Source organism: Amblyraja radiata, chromosome 6 (assembly GCF_010909765.2).
Source record: "Amblyraja radiata isolate CabotCenter1 chromosome 6, sAmbRad1.1.pri, whole genome shotgun sequence".
NCBI lineage: Eukaryota > Metazoa > Chordata > Chondrichthyes > Rajiformes > Rajidae > Amblyraja > Amblyraja radiata.
This window is the reverse complement of record NC_045961.1, coordinates 44,160,558-44,173,800: the sequence shown is the minus strand read 5'-3', so window position 1 is coordinate 44,173,800 and position 13,243 is coordinate 44,160,558. Positions and strand designations below refer to the sequence as shown.

Sequence of the window (13,243 nt, the reverse complement as noted above, 5' to 3'; positions counted from 1 at the left end):
TTCTCCGTTTTATTTGTTCGCCAGACAGGGATAATAATAATAATAATGGATGGGATTTATATAGCGCCTTTCTAATACTCAAGGCGCTTTACATCGCATTATTCATTCACTCCTCAGTCACACTCGGTGGTGGTAAGCTACTTCTGTAGCCACAGCTGCCCTGGGGCAGACTGACGGAAGCGTGGCTGTCAATCTGCGCCTACGGCCCCTCCGACCACCACCAATCACTCACACACATTCACACACAGGCAAAGGTGGGTGAAGTGTCTTGCCCAAGGACACAATGACAGTATGCACTCCAAGCGGGATTCGAACCGGCTACCTTCCGGTTGCCAGCCGAACACTTAGCCCATTGTGCCATCTGTCGTCCCAAGGGATGAACAATTTTTGTTTCTTTATATCTTTGCCATTTGAACTTTATATCTTTGCCATTGCATCTCCACTGTCAAACCTTTAAGTGTAATTTGCCAGTCTATCCTAGCCGTCTCATACCTTCAAAGTATTCTTTCTTTAAATTCAGGACCTAAGTCTCTGAATTAACCATGTCGCTCTCCATCCTAATGCAGAATTCCACCATATTATTGTCACTGTTGGCCAAGGGGCTTTGCATAACAAGATCGTTAATTAATCTTTCCTCATTACACAATACCCAGTATAGGATGGCCTGCCCTCTAATCGGTTCTTCTACATATTGGTTTAAAAAACCATCACGTATACATTCAATGAAATCCTCCTCCTCAGCACTGCTACAAATTTGGTTGGCCCAATCTATATGTGGATTAAAGTCACCCTTGATAACTGCTGTATCTTTGCTACATGCATCCCTAATTTTCTGCTTGATGCTATCCCCAACCTCCCTACTGCTGCTTGGTGGTCTGTATACAACTAAGCATTTTCTGCCCTTGGCTACTTCGCAGCATCTCTAGATAGAAGGAATGGGTAACGTTTCGGGTTGAGACCCTTCTTCAGGGTCATTAGTCTTGTTTTGTTCAAAAAAGGGCTTTGGTTCTAGAAAAAAGACACAAAGTGCTGGAGTAACTCAGCGGGTCAGGCAACATTACTGGAGAACATGGGCAGGCGAGATTTTGGGCTGAGACCCTTTTTCAGACTGAATAATTAGGGGAAGAAAGCTGGAAGAGAGGAGGGGCAGGACAAAGCCTGGTTGGTCGATTGATGTCAAGGAGCATCTCCGGATAAACGATGTTTTAGGGCCCTTCTTCAAACTGATAAATTAATTGTTCATATATTTGGGTTGTAAGCTGCCAAAGTATAATATGAGGTGTTACGCCTCCAATTTGTGTGTGACCTTACTCTGGTAATGGAGGAGACCCAGGACAGAAAGGGCAGAATTGGAAAGGGAAGTTATAATGGTTATCAATGGGGTGCACAGTGGCATAGCTAGCAGAGTTGCTGACTCATGGCGCCAATTTGATCCTGAGCTCGGATATTGTCTGCGTGGAGTTTGCGTGTTCCCCCTGTAACCATACGAGTTTCCTCCATGTGCTTCTGTTTCCCCCACATCCCAAAGACATGCAGGGTTTGTAGGTTAATTGGCCTCTGTAAATGGTAATCGATGGTCAGAGTGGATTCAGTGGACAAATGGCCTGTTTCAATGCCATATCTATAGATCAATCAAACTATACCAAAAAGCAAGCCTTGGTAGGTCGAACGCAATTGTTCAGCAAAACAGTCGCCTAGTCTACGCTTGGTCTCGCTGATGTAAAGGAGGACACATTAAGAGCACTTGAGTTTGACGATTTATGTATAATATGATCTGTGTATAGTATTATCTGTACTGATTAGATAACATGCAAAACAAAGCTTTTCACTGTACCTTAGTACACATGACAATAACAAACCTAAACCAAATGATGTGTGGGGGTTGTAAAGAGCTCAAACCACACAGGTTGAAAGACAAGCATCTTTATTGTTCAGGTCATAATCTACTAAACAGGTCATTACACGTTCACACTGCTACGGATACTGCCAGGCAAACATGCAATAGCCAATCTAAATCTCTTCTTGTATAAATGAAAAGCAAAGAAGGCATTACAACTGCAACGAGTAAATAAAATGTTAAATGCAAACCGCCACATCTACTAATAATGGGGTTGAACATAATCGCCATATCTAACAGGTGGCTTGCTAACGCGCCCGGCCCTCGTACGGTATGGAGCTGCCTCATCAACCTTTTCCTCCAAAAAGTTGAGGGCGTGGTTCAGTGAGCCCGACAGGCTATGGAGAGACACCGTAGGGGAACCCCAGCAAGACCGTCGCGGGGGCACCGGAGAGCTGGTCACAAAAGGGGAAGTGGGGGCAGACCGACACGGGGAGTGGACGGGACTAGTGGCGGCAGATGCTGGAACGTCTGGAACAGATGGCATCAGGACCCTGGAAAGCCGGACGCCGTTCCTCCACAGGATGAAGGTGTTGACGGTTGCGTCTATAGATACCGACATCGACCAGGTAGGAACGCAGTTCCTTTGAGGGGCCGTAAATGTACCCCAGTTTGGTATGTCCTTTGGCTGTCTGTAGTTGGACCACTTGGCCTTGAATGAGTGGCTTAAGTGGTTTGCTGGTCTTATCGTAACTTCGTTTCTGCGCGTCTAGATTGGACTGTACGTGCTTTTGTACTACAGCGGGGGGTGAAGACTTTAGGTTTTAGGTGATCCTGGGTGACGGGCAACGGAGGTCGCATTCGGCGGGACATCAGGCGCTGGGCTGGAGAACCTAGAATGCTATCTCTTGTAATATTCTGCAGGTTCAACAGGTCCAGGTATACATCGGATTTTACTAAATAGGAACGCTCACAAGTTGTTTAGCGCTCCGAACAGCACGCTCGGCAAGTCCATTGGACTGTGGGTATTCTGGGCTGCTAGTGACATGTTGAAAGTTCCACCGTTTTGCAAAGTCTTTAAACTTTTGGCTGGTGAATTGGGTCCCATTGTCAGTCTGAAGACGAGCTGGAATTCCATGTACAGAGAAATGGATCTTGAGCTTTTGGACGACTATCTCTGAAGAGATGGTTGGCAGAAAGTCAATTTCAAACCAGTTAGAATACGAGTCCACTAGCACGAGGTAGTGCTTCTCGTGCCAGTCAAAGATATCGGCAGCCACTGATGACCATGGTTGAGACAGCAGGGGTTGTTTTTGCTGGTACGCTGCCTGTCTGTTACAGATCGCGCATGATTCTGTTTTCTCCCGAATGTACTTGGTCATTCCGGGCCAGTAGAACATTTCTTTCGCACACTAAGGTAGCCTCCACGCCTGGGTGACCACCGTGGATTTCCTCATAGTACTCGTTTCGCAGGGATGAGGGTATGACCGTCTTGTGACCCCTGACAATTACCCCATCCTGTAGTACTAGTTCGGCACGTACCAGGAAGTAGGGTCGTAATTCAAAAGGGGTGTTAGACTGTTTGTTTGGCCACTCGCCTTTGATGATGGAAGTTAGCAGTTGGGAGGTTTTATCTGCAGCGGTGTGTTCGGCAAGGCGGCGTAAACGGTCGGTGGGAACAAATGAGACTTTCAGGACGGAGAATTTGTCCTGTTCGAATGGGTGTTGTTCGCTGGTGATGCGTGGAGCTCTAGATAGAGTGTCTGCGATGTGCATGTCTTTACTTTTTTTGTAGAAGATGCGAAAATCAAACCGTTGTAGCTGCATCATCATGCGTTGAAGTCTGGCTGGGGCAGCATGGATCGGTTTGCTCAGGATAGTGACTAGTGGTTGATGGTCAATCTCTACCGTGAAGGTCTTGCCAAAAATAACGTCTTTGAATTTCGAACAGGCGAAAACCATGGCGAGCAGTTCCTTCTCTATCTGTGAGTAGCGTTGTTCAGTATCAGTTAGGGTGCGCGATGCGTAGGATACTAGCATCACGTCGCCGTTGAAGGAGGTTTCAGGCATGCTGCGCCTAGCCCATACTGGGATGCATCGCAGGTGATTGTGACGGGCAGATTGATGTTGAAGTATGCCAGGGTTGGTGCACTAGCGAGCTGTAACTTTAAAGTCTCGAAAGCTCGTTGATACTGTGGGTACCAGGACCAGGTGTTGTCCTGGTGGGCTAACTGTCGCAGTGGAGCTGATAATTCGCTGAGATTGGGGATGAATTTGCCCAAGTAGTTGACCATACCTAAAAAGCGTTGTAAGCTGGTGACGTCGGTTGGTACTGACAGCTCGTTAATTGCTGTAGTTGTCAGCGGGTCAGGCTTTAACCCGTTGCTGATGAACACGTGACAAACGTAAGTAACTTCTGTAACTCTGAACTTGCACTTCAGAGGGTTCAGCTTTAAATTAATGTATCTGGCACAGTTCAACACCCTTCGTAGGTTGGCATCATGTTCAGTTGCGTCTCGACCGTATACTAGGATGTTGTGAACAATGATGGCACAAGGTTATTCTGCGAACAGCTGTTCCATTGCGCACTGGAAGACTTCACTAGCAGAGTTGAAACTGAAATGCATTCTTAGAAATCGGTAGCGGCCGAACGGAGTAGCAAAAGTTGTTAGCGCAGATGACGCACGGTCTAACGGGATTTTCACAAAAGGAGCTTTTGGCATCTAGGACTGAGAATACCGTTGCGTTACCGATCTGTGCCGCTACGTCTTCAGTGGTTTTCATCGGGTAGTGTTGCCGTTTGATTGCTGTGTTCAAATCTTTAGGATTGATGCAGATGCGTAATTCCTTCTTGACTTTCTTGGTGGTGACGACCATGGTGGAGACCCAGTCTGAGGGTTCGCTGACCTTGGCAATAACTCCGATAGAGAATATGCGTTTGAGTTCATAGTGTATTTTCTCTCGCATGCCGTGAGGGACGCGGTGAGGTGCACGTACAATTGGGGTCAATAGTGATCTTATATATTGTCGGTAACTTGCCGAGTTTGTTGTCAAACAAGTCCTTATAGTTGGATAGCATCTGTTGTGTAGGTTCCTCTGTCAGACAGAGTTTGTGTACAGCACGCCCAAAATAAACCAGATCCAAGTCATGGCATGCATTGATGCCAAGCAGGGTTTTAGAACTTGGTTGGACAATGTAAAAAAGTTCTTTGTCTGTTCGTTGATGGTACATTTTAGATCAACTTTACCCAGTGGGTGTAGAATTCCCCTCCATAAGCATGTAGAGTGGAGGAGTATTTTTTCATGAGCTCAGTGGTTCTTATGTTGTTGAACACTTTGAGTGACATGACGTTTACTCTGGCGCCGGTATCGGCTTTGGCGATCAGAGGTTTGTTATTGACTATCATGGTCACCGCAGGATCAGTCACTTTGCCTGGGATGCGCAGGTTTAGGGAAAGTACGGTAGACTCAGTGTCTGTGTTATCAGAGTCATTCCCGTGGGAAGATTCGTCTTGTTCATGGGAATCAGAATTGGACGGGTCTTGTTGAATCAGGTGCAACTTCGTCCTTGAAGCTGTACTCCCACTAGACCGACAACAATTAGCAAAGTGGTTGAGTTTCTTGCAATTATGACATACTTTCCCATGGGCTATGCAAAATTGGCGCACCCCTGGGGTGGAAATAGTTACAGTTGGAGCACCTAGTTGCAGGCACATTCTGATCTTTGTGGAGAATAGCTAGCCAGATTCACATTAAGTTGTTGATTAGGGTTAACGCTATCAAAGTCAGCAAGTGGTGCTACAGTCTCAGCCATCCGACAAGCATGAATCGCTTGCTCCAAAGTCAGTTCAGCGTTCCGCAACAGTTCGGCTCTTAACTGGCGGTCGCTGATAAATCGTTCTACAAGCTCATCAGCCTGTTGCATTCGGGCAAAGAATCTCGTCCTCTCGAGGATCCTGTTAGATGGCAGGTCACAATGTTCTCTAAACTTCCTCAGCAGAACCGTCGGGTTGTCAATATTTTCAGCAGGCACCACTACCAGACCATTCGCGTCTAGGTGAGCTGGTGCAAATTCGAAAGAGTCAGCGCCGATCATAGCTTCCGGACCCGCTAAATTCAACAACAGCGATGCTTTCAAATCGTCGGGATCGTTTCAGTGGATGATGCGGATATAATGAGCATAGTCTTTCTCAAACATTCGCCATTGCTCGGCAACAAGGGTAAGGGATCCATCAGCAACATCATTCTCCCTTGCTGTTGTAGATGGATTTACCAATACAGAATGAGGAACTTGCAGCAAGATCTTGATCGGTTGGGCTGAGGAATGGTTAATGGAGTTTACACAGCAAATGGCAGGACTTTGGGAAGTGTTGTCGAACAAAGAGACCGAGGAGTGCAAATACATAGTTCCTTGAAAGTGGCACACAGGTTCACAGGCACACTGTGGTCAAGTAGGCTTTCAGCATATTGGCCTTCATCAGTCAGAGTATTCAGTACAGAAGTTGGGAGGTTATGTTACAGTTGTACATAGGTGAGGCCACATTTAGAGTATTGTGTTCAGTTTTGATCACCCTGTTATGGGAAAGATGTTAAGCTGGCAGCACAGAAGATTTACAAGGATGTTGCCAGAACTCGAGGGCCTGTGCTACAGGGAGGTTGAGCAGGCTAGAACTTTATTCCTTGGAGCGCAGAAGTATGAGGGGTTATCTTAAAGAGGCTATAAGGTCATGAGAGGAATAGATTGGGTAAATGCAACAAATCTTTTATCTTGATTAGGGGAATTAAGCACCAGAAGACACAGGTTTAAGGTGAAGTGAGTAAAGATTTAATAGGAACCCAAGGAGCAACTTTTTTTACACAAAGTGTGGTGGGTATATGGGACAAGATGCCAGAGGACATTTGCGGCAGGTACTATGATAACATTAAAAAAAAAATTTACAGGTACATGGATAGGATAGTGTTAGAAGCATATGGGCCAAATGCAGACAGGTGGGACTAGTATAGATGGGGCATGTTGGTCAGCGTGGGAAAGTTGGGCCCGAGGGCCTGTTTCCACACTGTATGACTTTATTTACATTTCACTCCTCTACTCCCCATATCTGACACACCTTTATCCCCATTTATCCCATATTTGTCATTAGCCTTTATCCAACCATCTGCCAATCAAAAACACACCTCGTCTATATCCACCTATCACTTGCCAGACTTTGTCCTGGCACCACCTCTTCTCCAGCTTTTTTTCCCCTACTGTATTCAGTCTGAAGAAGGGACCTGACCCAAAGCATGTCCTAAAGAGATGCTGCCTGACCCGCAGAGTTACTTCAGCACATTGGGTTCTAAGTAGGGGGGAAGCCACTTTTACGAAAGACAGAAATTATTTTAGATGTCCTAGAGTGGAGAGCCTCATCTTGGGAGCAGATGGAGTGGAAATCGAGAAATTGAGTGCAGGACATGCCACCCTTTCAAGAAGCATGGTGTGAGGAAGTGTAAGCCAGATAACTGTGGAAGTCAGTGGGTTTATAGTTGTCACTGCCCACATCATAGACTAAATCATTAAAAACATACTCATTGCAGTAATGATAGCCACATTAACACACTGTTAAATAGTAATCTTTTAATTGCCCAATTTACTCAAGCGCGAGACATAATGCATTCCTATCCTAAATTCATCCATTGAGAACATTTTCTTTAATCGAATGGAGTTAAAAATTGTGATACATTTTTTTATCAGATGATTTCCCAACACTAACTTTCCTGTTTTTCACTAGCTACGGCTACAGACAAAAATCGGGATTTATTTTTAGACTGTTTAAAATGTTTTTTCATTATTTGTTAGTTAAGACATTTTAGTCAACTGTTTCATCCTATAGGCATAATACCAGTTGCAATAAACTTAATGATCAATCGATAAGTAGAAAGAGTCAATTGATTTAAAAAAACAGACTAGGTAAATGCGTTAGTCAAATTGTGCAGTAATTTTGACAATATCAATATTTTTATTACAACTTATGTAATGTGTGCATCAGTGCAATAATGAAATATCAAATCATTAACATTTTTCACGTGTTGAAGGGTAATTAAAAATGCTGAATGATTGGCAAAATAGTTGCAATTAATCAGCATTTTTAAACCATAAGTTTTGTCCAACATTCCAATGTCAGGAAAACAGCTCTGGATAGGGATAAACTGCAGAGCCAAAATATGACTAATTTTGTTGATGGCTCTCCTGCTGCTAATGTTAGCATAAACTGCAATATGAACATGCAGTAGTTCAACTAGTATAGTATCATCCAATTCAAATCGGATTCAAATAATTGATAAGCTCTAAAAGAAAAAGGTTAATTTTAAAATGTAATGGTTAATGATGCTGCTTTTAAAGAAATGAATTGAGATTTCTGATAAAGATTTATGTTTGACAAGCTAAGGAACACCAGTGCACAGGATAGGGCATTCTATCCTGTGTAATCCATTTGTAATCCAACATAACCATTAATCACTCCCTAGAGGAATGGAATAGTTAACCTCCTGACCTTATAATGTGTATCATTCAACCGTAATAGAACACTACCCTATGTAAAATTTCCCACAGAAGAGACAGGTGAAAAAATGCAGGAAAATTAGGAAGTTCTGCATGTACCCAACAATTCCAACCAACTTCTATAGATCAGCTGTAGAAAGCATTTTATTGGGATGCTGCACAGCATGGTTTGGAAACAGCTCCATCCAAGACCGCAGGAAATTACAGGGAATTATGGACACAGCCATCCTACAAACCAACCTCCCTTCCATTGACTCCATTTACACTACACGCTGCCTCAGCAAGGCCACCAGCATAATCAAGGACAAGTCTCACCCTGGTCACTCACCACTTCCAACAGGCAAGAAGTACAGAAGTGTGAAAACGGACACCTCCAGATTCAGGGACAGCTTCTTCCCAACTGTTATCAGGCAACTGAACCATTCTATGAACAACAAGAGATGGGTCCTGAGCCACATCTACCTCATTGGAGACCCACGGGCTATCTTTAATCGACTTTACTGGACTGTATCTTGCACTGAACATTTTTCCCTTTACATAGAAAGTAGGTGCAGGAGTAGGCCATTCAGCCCTTCGAGCCTGCACCGCCATTCAATATGATCATGGCTGATCATCCAAATCAATATCCCTTACCTGCCTTCTCTCCATACCCCCTGATCCCTTTAGCCACAAGGGCCACATCCAACTCCCTCTTAAATCTAGCCAATGAACTGGCCTCAACTACCTTCTGTGGCAGAGAATGATGTATCTATACACTGTGAATGGCTTGATTGTAATTTCGCTTTCCACTGACTGGTTAGCACACAACAAAAGTGTTTCACTATACCTCGGTACACGCGACAATAAACTAAATTAAACATTTTGAAAATTATATGAAAATTATGTTATGTGGGCATAGAAAATTAAACTCTACAAACTGTCATTAAGTATACAAGTAAAATAAAATGATACCTTATTACACACAACCAGCTGGTCACCCGATTTCTGTAATGAGATAACAAACACACTGCCATCGTCCAGAAAATTGTTCAATTCTCTTCTGTCTCCAAGTGAAGAAATTAAGGAATCTGAAGGCGAAATGCCAAAATAATTTCCTGCTGTTCTGAGGATGAAACTTTTTCTCGTATCATCTAGACATGCAGGCATGTTGTCTTCCCCTAAATAGAATTTTAAAACAATTTTTAAGTTCTAGACTCCACATTTTCACGCGTAAAAGAATAAAATGAGCCAGAAGATAAAAGATCAACTAGAATGCATTGCAAATTTTTACTGCAATGAAAAATGTTTTAAATCAGTTCTTAGCCAGCTGAAATGGAGTTCAGAATTGTTCAATGCAAACCCCAAAATAATCAATAAAAGTCCCTTAGCAATTAGACCCGAATAATTAATCAGCTAAAATGAAATTGCCCCCTCTGTTTTAAAGGCAGTTTTTCATGCAAAACTTCAAATGAAGACATTTTAAATAAATAATGTTGGACTGATGTTGTAAAATCAAGAGTCGAGAGTTTAGCTTAGTTTAGTTTAGTTTATTGTCATGTGTACTGAGATATAGTGAAAAGCTATTGTTGTATGCTAACCAGTCAGCAGAAAGACAATACATGATTACAATCTAAGATTATAGATACATGATAAAGTGAATATCATGAATAACGTTTAGTGCAAGATAAAGTCCAGGAAAGTCCGATCAAAGATAGTCTGAGGGTCTCTAATGAAGTAGTTCTCTAGTTGTTGGTAGGAAGGTTTGGTTGCCTGAAGAACCGCTGGGACAAAACTGTCTCAGAATGAGACAAAGAGTAGGGATTAACGGGTCCCTTTCAGAATTGCAGGCAGTGACTAGTGTGGTACCGCAAGGCTCAGTGCTGGGACCGCAGCTATTTACAATATACATCAATGATTTGGATGAAGTGATTCAAAGTAACATTAGCAAATTTGCAGATGACACAAAGCTGGGTGGCAGTGTGAACTGTGAGGATGATATGAGAATACAGGGTGACTTGGACAGGTTGGGGGAGTGGGCAGATGCATGGCAGATTAAGTATAATGTGGATAAATGTGAGGTTATCCACTTTGGTAGCATAAACAGGAAGGCAGATTACTATCTAAATGGCTTCAAGTTGGGAAAAGGGGAAGTACAGCGGGATCTGGGGGTCCTTGTTCATCAGTCTATGAAAGTTAGCATGCAGGTACAGCAGGCAGTGAAGAAAGCGAATGGCATGTTGGCCTTTATAACAAGAGGAGTCGAGTATCGGAGCAAAGAGGTCCTTCTGCAGTTGTACAGAGCCCTAGTGAGACCACCCTGGAGTATTGTGTGCAGTTTTTGTTCCCCTAATTTGAGGAAGTGCTATATTCTTGCTATTGAGGGAGTGCAACAAGATTACTTCCCGGGATGGCGAGACTGTCATATGCTGAGAGAATGGAGCAGCTGGGCTTGTACACTCTGGAGTTTAGAAGGATGAGAGGGAATCTTATTGAAACATTTAATATTGTGAAGGGTTTGGACACGCTAGAGGCAGGAAACATGTTCCCGATGTTGGGGGAATCCAGAACCAGGGGCCACAGTTTAAGAATAAGGGGTAAGCCATTTAGAACGGTGATGAGGAAACACTTTTTCCTCACAGAGAGTCTGTGGAATTCTCCGCCTCAGATGGCAGTGGAGGTAGGTTCTCTGGATGCTTTCAAGAGAGAGCTCGATAGAGCTCTTAAAGATAGTGGAGTTGGGGGATATGGGGAGAAGGCAGGAACGGGGTACTGATTGGGGGTGATCAGCCATGATCACATTGAATGGCGGTGCTGGCACGAAGGGCCGAATGGCCTACTCCTGCACCTATTGTCTTTTGTCTAATGTCATATGTACGAAAATGGAACACTGAAATTTTTACTTGCAGCCGCGTAACATGCCTGTAAAAACAGTGCTGAATGGATAACATAATAAACAAACAAAACGTTCAATAAATAAATAAAATATATAGTGTGAAACAAAACAAAAAGTGCAACCAAGACTGTGAGAAATTGTGAGAAATCAATGGAATCATGCAGCATTTAGTTTAGCTCCAATTACTCTTGGAGAAAGTTAAATACTGAAATGCCATTCGGTAACAAATTTAAAGTTCAATTATTATCATGCTTTAGCTGAAGAAGCAGTAAGCCATTTGGCCCTCAAACCTGTGCTGCTATTGAATAAGACCGAGGCTGAACTCATATTTCAGCACCATTTTCCTGTGCTGCAAGAAAGAATGTAATTGTTCTGTTTGGGACATATTACAATAAAGCACACCTTGAGGAGTTTCTCCAGCATTTTTGTGTACCTTACAATAAAGCACACTTGACTCTCTTGTCTCTAATGCCATAATCCCCTTAACATCCAAAACATCTGACGTGAACAGATTTAGCAATTGAGCCTGCTCAGCACTCTTGGTTAGAGAGCTCCTAAGATTCACTATTCAATGTGTAAAGATGTTTTTCCTGATCTCAATTATGATTGGCTGACCCTTTATTTAGAGACTGTGACCCAGTTCTAGACACCTCAGCCACGTAGTATAATATCCCAGCATCTACCAAGTCTGTTAAGATTTGCCTACGTTTTCATGCGATCACATTCAATTTTTCTGTACTCTAGAGAGTACAGGCTTAATCTTCGGACAGAGCAAGGCTTCTACCCAATATTGGGAGTCAATGCGATGAACATTCATTGTACTCAGTAGGAATATATTCTTCCGAAAGCAGAGAATATACCTGCATAAACTATTCCAAGTGCAATCTCAATATACCCAATACAAATTTAGTATGACATCTGTATTCTTGTACTCAAATCTACCTGCAATGAGGCTCCAGCTCCATTTGCCTTCCAAACCATATAGTCACAGAATGTCCAGTGAGCAGATTTAACAGAATGATAACAAAGGCAGGAAGCTATGATTCAGAAAGAACAAACAAGGACAAACAAAAAGCTTGCAATTTTATGAGGCTTTTTTGTAATTCAGGACATCCTGAAGTACTTCAATCCAATGAAGCTACTTTTACTGTAATCACTGTTAATGCAGAAAATCCAGTGAATCTGTACACTGGTGACTCATATCAATCTGATACTAACCAGATATGTTTAAGAAAGAACTGCAGATGCTGGAAAAGTCGAAGGTAGACAAAAAATGCTGGAGAAACTCAGCGAGTGAGGCAGCATCTATAGTCAAGTCAAGTTTTATTCGTCACTTGCACGTAAAGTGCAGTGAAATGAATTTGCCAGGAGCAGTACAATAACAAAAGAACACACAATACACAATAAATATTTAACACAAACATCCACCACAGCATTCATCACTGTGGTGGAAGGCAACAAAGTTCGGTCAGTCCTCCTCCATTTTCCCCCGTGATCGGGACCACAACCCTCCGCAGTTGCCACAGCGGGCGTCCAGATGTGCAGACAGGGCAAGTCCAGGTCGGTCCTGAATCGGTGCTTCCCCACCGCAGACCGCGGCTTCAAGATGGTGTAGGCCGCAGGCTGGCTTACGAAGATCTAAAGGCCCCGCCGCACCGCAGCCAGAAGCACCGCAGACTGCAGGGCCGGTGGTCGGAGCTCCTCTCCAGGGATCCCAGGCTCCGGAAGCCGCGCCAGCTGGAGCTCCGCAGACCGCGGCTTTGGGCTGCCGTGGGCCAGCGAACGGAGCGCTTCCCACCGGCGACCCCCAGAGAGGGCTTGCCCGCTCCGCGACGAAAGAGTCCTCACTGCGCCCGCTGCTGAAGCCCCGGGCGCGTCTCTGGGAAAGTCCGCACCAATCCTCTGTGTTAGGCCACGAGGGAGGCGACATGGAAAAAGTCGCCTCTCCGTGGAGGAGGCGACCAAAGCGGTTTCCCACCCCCCACAAGACACACAG

General features: G+C 43.9%; 1 protein-coding gene across 2 annotated transcripts in view; it reads right to left on the bottom strand.

The window, feature by feature from the left end:
• Positions 1-13,243, bottom strand: part of dync2h1 (dynein cytoplasmic 2 heavy chain 1) — a 413,286-nt gene that overhangs the window by 396,752 nt on the left and 3,291 nt on the right. For both annotated transcript variants that reach the window (XM_033022666.1, XM_033022665.1), the window contains exon 2: positions 9,327-9,532. In XM_033022666.1, coding sequence (XP_032878557.1) covers positions 9,327-9,521 — 195 coding nt within the window. In that variant the 5' untranslated portion in view covers positions 9,522-9,532. The remainder of the gene's footprint in view (positions 1-9,326; positions 9,533-13,243) is intronic.